This window comes from Danio aesculapii, chromosome 20 (genome assembly GCF_903798145.1).
Source record: "Danio aesculapii chromosome 20, fDanAes4.1, whole genome shotgun sequence".
NCBI classification, from domain to species: Eukaryota; Metazoa; Chordata; class Actinopteri; order Cypriniformes; family Danionidae; genus Danio; species Danio aesculapii.
Genome location: NC_079454.1, coordinates 28810834 through 28826040, shown reverse-complemented (window position 1 = coordinate 28826040; position 15207 = coordinate 28810834). Strand labels below are relative to the sequence as shown.

Here is a 15207-nt window from a genome sequence, read left to right as displayed (position 1 = left end):
CTGTAGGTCAAACTATGCAACTATGGTTCTAATTTGACTTTACTTTTACGCTATATGTAGAAACAAACAGCTATTTTAGGAGAAAAGTGTCTTGTGAACAGTTTCGGTGTCCAGCGGTGCTCTAGATCTGCCTAGTTTAAGATTGTGGGATGATTGTTTTTCTTGCATAGACTGATTGGCGCGATTATGCATTTACAATGGTATGAATCTTAGGGGTGGTCAGATGTGTTTATATTATTTAAACTATTATTCTTTAATAATATTATTACTCTTAAATAACTGCTTTGTAAATAATGCAATACTAAATTTAGTAATGAAAAAATAATCATTAACAAAGTTTGAAAATACAATCATTAAACATTAAAAATGTGCTTATAAGTCGAGATTACAGCATTTGTAGCTGTATTTATTAACTGCTTATTAACGTCTATTAATGAAGAGTTAATGCTTAACAGATAATGAGTTAACTATTTGCTAATGCTTAATATATGATACAGGCTACACGGTGGCGCAGTGGGTAGCACATTCGCCTCACAGCAAGATGGTTGGTGGTTTGAGCCTCGGCTGGGTCAGTTGGCATTTCTGTGTGGAGTTTGCATGTTCTCCCCGTGTTGGCATGGGTTTGGCGGGTGCTCCGGTTTCCCCCACAAGTCCAAAAACATGTGGTATAGGTGAAATGGAAAGGCTAAATTGTCCATAGTGTAAGTGTGTGAATGAGTGTGTATGGATGTTTCCCAGTGATGGGTTGCAGCTGGAAGGGCATCCGCTGCATAAAACATATGCTGGATAAGTTGGCGGTTCATTCCGTTGCGGTGACCCCAGATTAATAAAGGGACTAAGCCAAAAAGAAAATGAATGAATGAATGAATAATATACGATTCATAGTGTGTAGTTATTATAAAGTGTTACCGACCTACCCCCATACATGTTGTTTTGACATCCTTCTGCGGGATCAAGCATTAATTGGGGGAGGGGGGGTCAATCCCCTCCAACCCCCCTGTAATTCACACCTTGCTTGTTAGCTTTAGTTAATGCGCCATAAAACTGCATGAACAACAAACAACTGTATTATCTTTTACTAATGTGAACCTATTATTAAATAATACTTTAATAATGTATTGTTCATGGTTTGTTCATGAAAATAAATACATTAACTAATATTAACTACTATAGTAATGTGTTACCCATTACCTATGAACTTGTGAAATTGTGTGGTAAAACACAGCTTTGTGAATGAATGTGCTTTTAAGAGATTTATTTTATGCAGAGCAAAAATATAGAGATGAGCATGCTTATCCCCCTTACACAAAATTAATGATTTAATTTGTACACTTTATTAAAGACAGAAATGACTTTCAAATGTTCTAAAATATGTTAAAGGGGTTTAAATGCAGACAACCATGTATATGCTGTAAATGTTAAAACGGTAGTAACTTCGACTTATCACAGCATTTATATACTGCTACTCTCTGATGATTTGAAGCGCTTCTTTGATTCTCACTTGTAAGTCGCTTCGGATGAAAGCGTCTGCTAAATAAGTGTGTTAGATGCTGTATTAGGAAGTACTTTTACTTCTATTACTCATGCGTACCCCATTCATAAAGTATTTTTAATAGATTTCACTGCTTTAACATTCATTTAACAGTAAAACTGAGCAGAAATGAATATATCATCATTTTAAAAGACATTTATTTTTTATTTACATGAAAAGCTCAGACATTCACACATGCCTATAGACACTTGCTTATTTTAAAAGTGGTTTAAAGTGGCCATAATAGACAGAAGTAAATGTAAGGTGTAAACAGAGAAGCGTCTCTGTTTATTTACTGTAGATCAGATCAACAAAATGCATTTTAATACAAGCTGTAAACAGGTCCTCTTATGAATCGTCTTTTTTGCTCCATTATCAAATCTGCCACAAAATACATCTATTTTTCTACCTCCAAATGAGCCTTATGATTCTTATCTTCAGTTTAGATTGTGGCAGACACTGTCAAGAGTAAATTCTTTTTTCAGGAGTTAAGTGAATTCTCTATTCGTAATTGTGATGATGATGGTGGTGTTGGTGCTCAGAGAAGTAAAGTTGTTCAGAACAGAGCTTCACTTCTCTGTGTGTGTGCATGTGTGTGGAGGATGGAAATGAGATCTGGTGGAAATGCGAATGTTTTTGCCCTGTCTCCTGGCAGGAAATATTCCTCCGAGAACATCCTGAATGGATTTTCTCACCTTCCCCGCGGCATAGGGTTGAATGTTCATGAGGAATGTCTCCAACCATTTGCTTTCGACTCCTTCAACATCCAGCTCTGTCTCACTCCAGCAGCAGGAAAAAAAGACGCTCGCTGCATCTTATTACTAACAAAGCACTTTGAATTGAATAGGATTTTCACTCTTTTGTAATTAACATATTTTATGTATTCGCTCTGGATTTGATGGATTTTACATCTATCACTTTGTAAGAGCTACTATGCAGTTACAATTTTGTTTAAAAAGAATGTTTTGTGCATTTAAACCCTTGGAAGCAACAATATAACACATTGATAATTTTTAGCAATATTTACTAACTTTAATTGTCATTTTAAAACCTTATTTTACACTATCATTCAATCTACTAGCTTTTACCCATTTGTCAGCTAGAAATGTTGGTAACACTTTAGAAAAAAATCCCACTATTAAATACTGGCTTATTACAGTACTATTATTAAGATATTGCTTATTAGTACTCATTCTACATCCCTAATAATGTTCAATGCCCGAATTCAACTATTACCTTAGTAACTATTAATTAATAATTTATTGACTTAAAGGGCACCTATTTTACCCCCTTTTACAAGATGTAAGATATGAGTTTTGTGTCTCCAGAATGTGTCTGTAAAGTTTCAGCTCAAAATACTCATCAGATAATTTATTATATCCTCCAGAATCTGCCCATTTTGGTGTGAGAATACATTGTAGCAGATTTTGTCGCTTGTGGCTTTAAATCCAAATGAGCTAAAAACACCTCTAAGGTTAGCATGTGTGTGTGTGTGTGTTTACTGACACCATGCAGCTGTGGTGATTATAGCGGTTAAGAATTAGATAGCAATTTTATTTTATTACAAACACGCTCTGTTTTAAAAACGTTTTAAATTTATAAAACGTATAAAAATCACATGGAGTTGTAACAAATATTTTAATCCCAGTTTATTTGCTAAATAAATGTTCTGTGGACATGTGTATATATGTTATTATAGAAACATGGCACTTGTCAATCAATTCAGTGGGCGGGGAAAACCGCACTCCGACATCAGGTTGTGATGGGCCTCAAAATCAATGGGATTTGGGTCCTATTTTAACATCAGGAAATGTTAAAAAAGAGATTTGTTAGGTTTATATCTCTCCAATATTACTGTGGACAAACTATACGCACAATTCTGTGCAAACAGCTTACAAAAGTTGATTTTCATCATAGGTGCCCTTTAAAAGTCTTAGATAAAGATTTGTTAATAGTGAGAATTGTACCTTAAAGTACAATTTTTATGCAATTAAAATGATGGAACATTGTTTTTATTCAAATTTTGACATTTTATTCATAATATTATTTGAAACATTAAAGTTGAGACTTGTGTTTTTACATGCCTTCTATATACAGCACTTTAGTCTTTGAATAAACATTATTTATATTATTTGCTTTAGTGTTTCAGTAAGAAATTTAGGTTTACATTTCCAAATAAAGTTTTTGCTATTAATTGTAATAATCCAGTTTTAGCATGCACAATGAGTCTTACAGCAGTCTGTGCTAACCCAATGATCTCATTATCACACTTATTCTGGATTTAGTCTGTCTCAGTTTTTTTGGGTAATAAATACATTAGTATGACTTAGGGCTGGGCGATTAATCGAAAAGTAATCGAAATCGACATTCAGAACCTATAATCCATCTAATTTTTCCAGATCGATTTTTTCAATTACTTTCCCAACCGCAAGTCAAGTCAAGTTATCCCGCTCTGTTTTGTACTTCTGCGGCCACTTTGCAGCCACATCTGATCTCTGTTCAAGTAGGACGATAGACCCATTCTTGAGCCTTACTAACTTTACTTACATTGTACTTACATACACTAGACCGACGATAATTGGAAGCTGCGTTAGAGATGCCTTGAGATGGTTAATTTTCCATTACATTAAAATTGTTTACATAAAAATATCTTATTACAGAAGATGCAAGAAATGCACGGTTTAAAATATTATTTACAGGATATACAAGAGTTCTTTTATTTAGAAGAAATACTGCCGATTTTCTACTTTAATATGAAAAACATTGAAAATAATTTATTTTGTTTACAAAAGTGAAAGTTTTTTATTCATATGTTTATTTTTATAAGAGAAAAGTGACTGTTGGTTTTAGGTAATGTGTGTTTTAATTTAGTTGATCAACGTTGAATAAAAAAAATCATAGATAGTAGGTAGTGTTAGTGTTTGTTTCCTTCAATTATTTTAAAATCAAGTGATGCACCCTTCATTCAGAAATCTCTCACTTGTAATATGTGAGCATATTTACTGTACAAAACCTGCCAGTGAACTATGAGGGCAAAAAATAAAATAAACAAATAAAACAATCGTTCATTTAACATAATCAGAATTCAAATGTTCAATTAATCAAGATTTTGATTATAGGCCAAATCGCCCAGGCCTAGTATGACTACATTAATATAACAACAATTAGCATCCAGAGCATCATATCATAAGCACCATATGCAGTTTTGTTGTCTGATGCTTTAAATATTCAAGATCTGGATTGATTCGAAATGCCAGACAATGATTTATCTTTCATCATCTGGATTCTAACAATCCCATAGCTATGTGTAAATATCCTTAATATTTTGGTGTGGACCTTTAATTTACATTCAGAAAGCCTTATCTTTATCACTATCGGTATATTACTTGGTATAAACAGACATTTACTGGAAAGGTCAGTAAAAAAGATGTCTCTTAAATTGAACAAAAAAAAAAACATGTTAACATAGCAACTCAACTAGCGTACCAGCACTGGTGTGTCCAAACAGCCCATTATTGACTGTCGCAAAGCGTAGGAGTGAAAATCAATAGTGTTTTCCCTAGACTACAGGGTCAGATGCAGTGACAAAGGGAGCAAGACACATCCCGCAGCGACAGCCATGTGTGACTGCCAACTCTTTCCACTTCTCTAGAGGATACGAAAAAAAAAAAAAAGACAGCAGACTCTGAAGGGTCATGACACAATCACACAAAGCCACTGTTCAAAGCATGTTTGCGTGTTTATACACATCGCATATCATGCTGTTGGGAAATAAATTGTTGTGTATAATAGAGTCGCTTAAACTTATCTTCACTTTCTAGTGAAATTTGCCCCATTAAATTCATGCAGCCCTTGAGCCATGTTCTTGGTAAACGAGCATCATAGTAAGACTTAATTATTCATTTGAACTGGGAAATGGATTGATTAAACTATTACATCGGGCTCCGTAGGCCTCACTATTAAAGAAATTAAGGCAGTGTGATGTTCCTATTCTGACTTTAATAGCTCTCAGCAGAGCGTATTTCCAGCGTGGGGTTGTATGGAAGACGCAAACATTAGATAATGCCATTTATTGCCATTTCAAATCATGTGTCGTTTTCAAACTGCCCTCAGGTGGAAATAGTACAAGACTGAATGTTTTACTCTACAAAGCGACCATGTTGCTATTTGTCAAGAGGATTGCAGCAGCAGCATCAGTGCAAAATGTATTTTCGTCTGATCTCTGTATCATGTTTAGCTCATCCCTCCTGACACCAGCCCATATAACAAGAAAGAAACATTGTGAAGTTAGCTGTTGACGCGCTGAGCGTCTGTGCTATGCCGGATCCTGCTTTCTCTCGTGTCCCTGTTGCATCACTGATCATGACTGAAAACCTCAGAGGTGTTTTTAGCAATGTTTATAAAGTGAAACAAGCGGAGACAAAGCAGAAGAAAATTATGACAAAAGCACACATGTAAAGTGGTCCCAATGGGCAGGAACTCTGCAGACCTATAAAATATAAATAAGCATTGAAACAGTATTGTATTAAGTTTAGAATATTTAGAAATGTTGTTTTTAAAACATACTGTACAGGATTTTTTCTGTTTCTCTGTTAAAAATTAATATTTCTGAATTATTGCCAATAATACAGGTAAGACTGCATAATAATAATAATAATAATAATAATAATAATAATAATAATAATAATAATAATAATAATAATAATAATACATTTTATTTGTAATGTGCTTTTCTAAGACACAAAGCGCTACAAGGCAAAATACTAACAATAGTAGAAACAGCACAGCAATAAAAGCACAGATAAATGGTTAACTACATGTGACAAAAAATAATGTGATTTTAACAATATTTTTATTTATTATGACACTGTAATACACCGTTTCTTTTCAATGGGTTAAAGTTTTTAAAAAATTATGCTATTTAGGAGCCTAGTTCACACCGCTGCACTCTTCAGGTTACTTTTTACTATTTAGTACAGTATTGCCAAAGCATTTTTGATATGTATAAAATATGTAATATATCAACATCATCAAACTAATACCATATACAGCAAATCAGAAATAAATTACAGGAAAATGAATAAAAACAAAAGATAATTCTCTAAAATGGATATTTATTAATAATTAATTAATAATTACAATAAAAGTGTAGATTTAAATAAGGCAAATGGGTTGATTGACCATTTCTAATGATATACATATATTTTGGAGCCAGTTTACATGTCATTTTATCTTCTTTGAGTATTTAGTAAAGTTTTATTTTAATCGTTTAAGTTAAGCCAAGCAGAAAGTAGTCTTTAATAAAATTAATGCAATAATGCAATAACTTTAAAAAGCGAAAGCAAAACTTTGCAAAGTTCGACTCCCAAACATTTTAAGAGATTTAGAAATACCAGCCGGAGTCACCGGACACATTTTTAAGCCTCACAAAGGTGCATGTCTGTGTGTCTCTGCAGAGCACAAGAGACTGTCTGAGGAAGTGTTGTTGACAGTTCTTGCACGCACACACAATGAGCAATACGATATGTGTAGGGCAAGAGAAGTTTTCCACTGGTTAATCGAATGCGGATGTTTGGTTATCTTTGGCAGATATGAAAAAAGTGTAAAAGGATAATAATATTGGTTAAAAATATATATACTTTTCAAATATACTTGGGCGGCCGTTAATATACCTGGGCGGCCCACCCAAGTAAAGTCTATGTGTGGGAAGCACTGGATGTATATAACTGACTGCGCAGAACTGATTTAAGCTCAGAAAAGGAATCAAAAACATTCCACATGACATCACAGGTTCAAGTGCAATTATACACAACTCCAAGAACACTTTTGTGTGCCAAAATAACTTTAAAACTGACTTTGTTGGCCTTTGTCTTCCATGGCAGTTTAGAGTACATGTATACTGAAAGACGCGGGAAAGATAAAGGCAAAGAAAACATTTTTTTTAACTTTTTTTTTGGCATACAAAATTGTTCTTGGAGATTTATATATCAGTGCTTCCCACACATAGACTTTACTTGAACAGATCGCCCAGGTGTATTAACAGCCACCCAAGTATGTTTGGTGACATTTATTTTTTTACTATTATCATCCTTTGACACTTTTTTGCATCCACCCTATAGCCAAAATCTGCGATCTTTTAACAAGCGAAAAATCTTCTCTCACCCTTCACTTCTTGTTGTGTGTGCATGAGAACTGTCAACACTCCCACAGACAATAAAAATGACCTAAAAATGCCTCTGTCCGGGGTTTCTAAATCTCCAAAAATGTCCAGGATTCAGCTTTCGGTTTCGCTTTCTAAAGTCGTCATTAATCATATATGTTTTTGTATTACATTTTTATTTTAAACCTGATTTACTTTCGCTTGGCTTCGCAGCGCAAGAGTGAGAGTAATATTCAATAATTAATTATTTGATCTAAACAACTCAGATGAACTCCAAGTACTCCAAGTACCACTATAATGACGAGGCAGATTAATTCCTATTATTGAGAATATTTATTATTGTCAGCCACTTTAAACATTATGAAGAGTTTGAATATTAACATTGGACTGTGCTTATAGGTAAAAAAAAACAGTTTAAGGGAACAGCCAGTGCTGATCACATCAGTGTAATCGTTCGCATCAAAGGGTTAAAAGTGTATTAATCTTTTTTTCTTTCATTTTTCAGTATGGTCCATTTGAAAATAGTATTTTATTTGGATGGTCCATTTGAGTATACTGTCGATACTGCTCCTTCAACAGACATTTAACTGACTATAAGAAACTTTGCAAGTACTGTACATGTCAACTTACACTAAACCCTAACCCCAACCTTACAGTCTACTTATGATCTAATGAGAATTAGTTGGCATGTAGATGCAATGTAACTTAAATTCAACAAACGGATGATCAAAATAAAATGTGACCTTCAGTATTCCTCCGCGTACCACTAGAAGAAAGCCCACATACCACTAGTGTACCACAGTTTGAGAATCACTGCTATATACTATATACAAAATATTTTTACAACATTAGAAATGGATAATTAACTCATTAGCCTTTTTCAAATAATCTACACTTTTTTATTATAGTAATTATTATACTTTTTTTGAGATATTGTCTGTTTTTATTCCTTTATGTCTCTTATTTCTCATTTGCTGTATATTTTACATTACATATCTAACATGCTTTGGTAATACTGTACAAAATGTCAGCAGCAGATTTACCAGCCAGTGGGTGCATAATGGGTGCTGAATAAAGTAAATGTAAATCAAATAGTGGATTTCTTTTTTATTTCAAGTGTTTTTTAAAAAACTTCAACCCATTGAAGAGAAACAGTGTATAACAGTGTCATATATTGTTGAAAATCACTTTTTTGGTGGGTAAAAAGTGCTGTGGGTAAAAGGTGTGTTTCAATCCGGCTACCACCACAAGTATATTTCAAACCTGTGGGAAGTACTGTATATGCAACATGGAATGATTTGACAATGTTTTTGGTTCTGTTTCTAAATTTTGAATGAGTCGGGAACATTACCGTCGATGGAGGATGAGGGATATCTAAAATATCTTCATTCGTGTTGAATATTCATACACCAACTAATTCTTTAATACATGCTTGAATACATTTTATTTGGCAACTATTAAAATAGAACAAATATTTTATAATGTAGAGATGGTGATTAAGCTGGACTAATAGTGTTTTCTGGATGCTTTTTCAGGCTGTGACAGTAAGCAAAGAAAGGTTTTCTTTTCCATGTCAGATACCAGCACAACATAAATCAATGTGAAAATAAATTTAGTCTATACAGTGGTCCCTCATTAATCGTTCTAAAAATAACCCGCAATAGGCTAAATCCGGGAAGTAGTCACCTTTATTTTTTACAATTATTATAGATGTTTTAAGGCTGTAAAACCGAATGTAACAAACTGAAGATTCATATATTCCGTAATGGCGCCCTACAGCCGCGCAACTTCTACCTTTCATTAGCATATCCAGAAGTCCAACTTTTTGTGCGATGGATAGCATCTCCCTCTGCCTATTGGGTGCTACCGCGGGTGTCTTTGAGGGTGCAGAACATTTCGTCGACATTATCAGGGTTTGTTGGGGAGAAAACTTATGTAAATGATTTATGTCAATTTGGCAAGCTGAACGCATTCTGTACTGTACAGGAGACACGCCACGGAAAAGATTGATTGACAATGGTCTGCAACCAATCAGGATGCAGAACACAATGTGCTAATCAAAACGCAGAATACAATGCGCTGTAAAAAAAAAAAGCATGTCAAATTGCACAATTTTTTTTTTTTTTTTTTAATATCGGTGAACTTCGAGGTGGACCACATTATAGAGGGACCAGTGTACACTAAAAAGTCAAATCTGAGTAAACTAAACAAAGAATACATTTGCATCTCATATATGCTACAATTTATGGTTCTAAATTTGTGTAAATGAAAAGACACTTTAAGGCTTTTTAAGGATCCACAGACATCCTGCTTACTGAATGTATTCAATTTTCCATCTTAGATGCATTCAGCGTATCTGAAATATGACGGTTCACATTGCTTCCTAAAAGGTTGCTTGAATTTTTAACACATTTAAAAAGTAAGGTACTTTCCTTTGTAACACTGCCCTTCAAAGTAGGTCGAATGGATTTTTAAAATGTAAAAGCATGAGATGTGGCTCAGCACTATGTGGCTAACAACACATCTGATATTCCATTTCGCCCTCAGTATCAAGAAAGCACTATAAAGTTCAATGCAATTTACCCTTGAATGAAAAACAGGTCAATGTATCCTTTGATCTTGCTTTTTTCTCACCCTTCCTTCTCTTTGTTCCAGACCAGCAAAGCAGTGACTAAGGGAGACTTTCCATTAGCTAGCATCGCATCTAGACGAGCCTTGTTCCTGGCCGCTCTCTCCATCACCATTGGGACAGGGGTCTACGTGGGTGTAGTGGTGGCCCTCATCGCATATCTGTCCAAACCAGGCCACATCTAGCAGAACGCTCAGGAGAGGACTGCAAAACTCCACCATACTACAGTACACAACCGTCTTTTTTTTCCAAATGTCTCATTCTCGTCCCTCCCCGTGGACCGCCTGTCCAGTCAGAGAAAAGGATGAAGCAGAAGAACTGGGCACTTTATCGCCTCAGTCATAATATATACATGTACGCTTCACCTCGCGTCAAACCACACTGGATGAAACCTAACTAAGTCTGAGAGCAGTTCAGGTGAAGAATATAAACTTCAGACAAATCAGCAATCCAATTAACTGAACCCAAAAGGGAAAGTATTCCAAGGGACACCAGGAAGGATCAAAAGGGACTAAGTGCCCTTGGATTTGTTTTTCTCTTCCCAAACTCTGCTTCGTTCCAAATCTGAAAGAGAAATCAAGCTGTTTCTGTTTCTCTCTCTCTCTCTCATTACTTACTTAGTCCGATAAACCCTGTATGTGCGTTTGGCCCAATTAAACCAGCACTGGTGAATGCACCGACTGCAGGCTTTGAGCTCTGTTAAAAAGAACAGAACATTTGCATCCTATGCTGGAGAAATAACACAGCTTTGTATGTTATAAGCAAATGTGGAGGTCATACACAAACCTAAATGCTAATGATCACAATATGGATCTACAGGACGAGAAAAAGCTCTCCAAGACTATGCGTTCCACCTCAAATTCATCACTACTTGTATACACAGTCTATATGTCATTCCTACTTTTGTATTCCTGCTTTTTAGGTGCTTTATGTTGTATATTCTTTGAATTTGTATTGTCAAAAGTCCAAACTTCATTCTGATCCAACATAAGCAGCAAGGTTTACGTGAAGTTAGAAGAAAAAGATGCAAGGAAAACAAGCGTTTATGTTATATCACTGCAGATTTGCTTGACTTTACCAGATAAACTTTTGCTCCCGGGTGTCTGAACTGAGTATAAATGAAATGACTGCACACACACGTATGAAATGGCGACATGTCCTTTTACTCCCCAAATGCATCATTTAATGTCTCTTATGAGTCGAATACAAAAATCAATCAGGCTTGGCATAACAGACGGTCAAAAATGTTTGATATGCTCTCTTCAGATCCTAGGATGGATGTTTGAACAAAAAGCCAGGTTTTGTTTTCAGGTGAAAGGGCCTCAGATTGAATCGATTAATAATGTATAGGATGTCTGTAAGCTCACGGGCATGAACGGGAACGCACAGGGGATGTTGAGGTAAAGGTCGACTGCTCTATTTCAACAACAATGAAGCCTGCATCTGGTGTAGTCATCCGCATAAGAACTTCAAAACATGAAAACAATGGCTTCTCCGGCGGCTAGGTTGTGATTCGGGGCTTGATTTGAATTCCTCTGATGGAGTACTCAGTCGGAACTTGGTGAAATAAAATTGGCCACATACTGAAGTAGGATTAGCCAATTGTGTATACACTCCTAATTGCTTCCCGTGGCTATTTGGAATACCCAGTAGTATTGAATACACACGTTTTCAGGGTGAAGCCTTTTGGGGGCCAGATTGACAAAACATTCAAGTACAATTTACTATTTTCTTCCTTTCTAAAAGTTTGTTCTTGATATTCCCCCAAAAAATACATAACGTTCTTAGCTTTTTGTCAAAAGGATGAAAATTTTAATTTGCTGATAATTTACTCACCCAAAGGCTATCCAAGATGTTCTTCAGTAGAAGATTAAAGAGGATTCTTAACCGAAATTATGGTCCTCGAGACACCTCCAAGGAAATATGTTAGGAGTGTTTGTTGAGTCTGTGGATAAAATACAATAATGTTCAGTGTCTTGCAAAGACTAATCATTGTGCTTCATAAGACATGAATGTATCATCAGGAACAACTAGGGCTGGGCGATAAGGCACAAATGTGATCTCGACAATTATTTCCCATATTGAACAATAACAATATATATTTCTATTTCAGTTGCTTAACATCTTAAGGCCCAAGGTGTTTTTTACATGCATTTTTTATTTCTCTTTGCTATTTGGGCTTATTGGAACCTAATTAGAATAAAAACTTAAGTATCATCTTTTGATATGATGTACTTTTAGAGAAAGATTATGTCCATATATGTGAACTCGTGGTCCGAAGTTACATAAAACACTTTTTCCTGAATTTTTTTATGCATATTTAACATAGAATTTTTTTTAACTTGCTTTGACTATCACAGAGTAAAAACAACATTTTTTTTCCCATTTTGGACTGTTAAAAATAGTGTTTGGGACATTTCATATGCTGCAAAACAGTTGCAGGATGACACTGTATGTCTGTAAAAAAATATAAAACATTCAAAGTATTTTAAACAGCCACTTAAGAGCTAAAATGTGCTGTCTACGTATGTGGACACTCAAGCCCTAGGAGGATAAAAGAGTATCCCAACAATGATTGAAGATTAAAAAAAAATTAGAGGGTCCATTAAATGGCAGAACATATTTTCTGCCGATAACTTTTACATATCTAATATCAACTAGGGTTGGGCGATGTCGACCAATTTGGCATCTTACGATGTCTAATGTGAAACATCGCGATGGACAATGGCATCGTCGTCATAGGCGAAGGTGAATGATTTATGAATAATTAATTCATATTGAATTAATTATTTGTAGCCTACAGTTTCAACTATATGACCCGCATGCTCTTTGTTTTACCCATAAACAAATCATAAATAAATCAAGATAAGTTACACACAAATTACAACCTGTCAATCACTTTTTCCGCGAGACTCTGGCATCAATAGGCAGAGTGATCTGTGTCGTTATTATGGCGTCCACAAACTTGATCGGTAAAAAAGGTGCATAACCAACAGTATCTGAGGTTTTCACTAAAATTACTAAGTACAAGGGTGAAAGCGAAATATAGAAGCAGTGTACTGACACTGTGACACATTACCTGATAGATTAAAAAGACCACAGAGACATTAGATAGAGGCAAGATGAATTAAATGTCACATTTAACAACTATAGTGAGACGCGATCCAGAGGGAAATCCTTGATACCCTGTCCGACGTGCACTGCACTTTGTAGCTCAGACGAGCGCATGACAGTGTGTGTAGCTATGTCTGTGTCTGTGTGTGTATGTGTGTGTCTGTTCAGAAATGCTAGGTAAAACACAGTGTGGATGTGGATCATTTTCGTTCTAAAATGCCATTTTAAAACTAAAAGCTATTAGTGTAAACAGGGCCTAAGTGTGTATTTTTCAAGAGCGGGTTTGCGACGGGGGCAGATCGGTGATGCTGGCTCAGCATCATGTTGTCTATCGGTCATTGGCGATGGACAATGGCATCGTCTATCGGCCCAACCCTAATATCAACATACTTCTAGATTCCCAATGTTGCACATTTCTGCTGTGTGATTGGCTCTTAGATCAAAATGGAGTAAAAAAGTCCAGAGCTTAACATTGTTATTGACATAAATATTATCGCGATTCGATATAATATTGTTTATCGGCCCAACTCTAGGTTTAACAGGTATTAGTAAGCTTTTGCCTGCCCGTTTTTGTGTCACCAGCCATTGCAATTTATAAATCACCAAGGATCCTGGTTTCAGCTAAAAAGTCTTATTTGAAGAAAGTCACATCTTTGATAGTCCGAGGGTAAGTTAACACCAAATTCCAAACCAAATCTTTCCATTTAAGATGCAGGACAAAACATTAAAAAAAAACACCATAAGTAACACCATAAGTAACTTCTTAAAGTTAAGATACCATCCAACCTCCATTAGACAAGCCTCATGAGTTCGAAAGTTCGCAGTCAGATAACATTAACACCTGTCATTTTATTCTTAAGGCCATGACACACCAAGCTAGAGTTGAAGAACTAGCAGCAAGAAAAGCAGACCTTTGTCTCCTCACGTCAGCTGCGTCTTAGCCAGAACCTGTGATTGATCACAATAAAAGGACTACAGGTGACTACAAACTAGCACATAAGCATTCTGCACCTGCGTGTGAGGAATTTTACTGTCTATATGAGCAAGGATCAATATTCAGAATTCCTCATTCATAAAGGGATACCTAAACTAGGACTGCTACAGATAATTAAACAAAGCAGTGCTTTCTTATCATATATACTGAACACTTTCTTCGGTTATGATGATGCTGTTTTTGATTGATGGCTTGGTGTGTCTTGTTGACCCTTAAGAACATCTATGGATTTTTTTGTACAATTTACTTTACTTTGATGAAGGGGGTTAAAACTGTTACAATGTTGTAATTCAATCTTGGTTTGGTTCGCCAAGGCAATGTTTCTAAATGATCCATTTGTTATGTGCAGGTAAACACTCATCTCATTGGTCAGAATAAAACCTGTTTGCATACCAATCATCCATCAGAATGTATAGACATCAGTCTATGTGTGTTTATTGTGGCTTTTTTTGTATGTGTGTGTATGTGTACCCTGTATTTCTCATGTTGTGGGGACCCTACAAGTATAGCAATACCACTAAGGTTTGACCTTGTGCACATATGAGGCACATAAATCAAACAGAATTAACTATCTTGAATATAAAAACTGCTGATTGTTTACTGTGAAGGTTGCGTTTCGGGATAGGGATGGGGTAAGCGTACAATATACAGTTTGCAAATTATAAAAAATCATTACATCTAAGGGAAGCCCAAAATTAAGATACATTTTTGCTCCAGATTAAACAATGAATCATTTTGAGATGCACTACATAAAGAAACACTGCTATTTTTCACACAGT

At 35.4% G+C, this 15207-nt stretch overlaps 1 protein-coding gene across 1 annotated transcript in view; it reads left to right on the top strand.

Moving 5' to 3' along the window:
- syndig1l (synapse differentiation inducing 1-like) overlaps nucleotides 1-14841 on the top strand; it is a 47586-nt gene extending 32745 nt beyond the window's left edge. The window contains exon 4 of the mRNA XM_056445409.1: nucleotides 10347-14841. Within this exon, the coding sequence (XP_056301384.1) occupies nucleotides 10347-10505 (159 nt within the window). The 3' untranslated portion in view covers nucleotides 10506-14841. The remainder of the gene's footprint in view (nucleotides 1-10346) is intronic.
- Nucleotides 14842-15207: the final 366 nt, after the last annotated feature.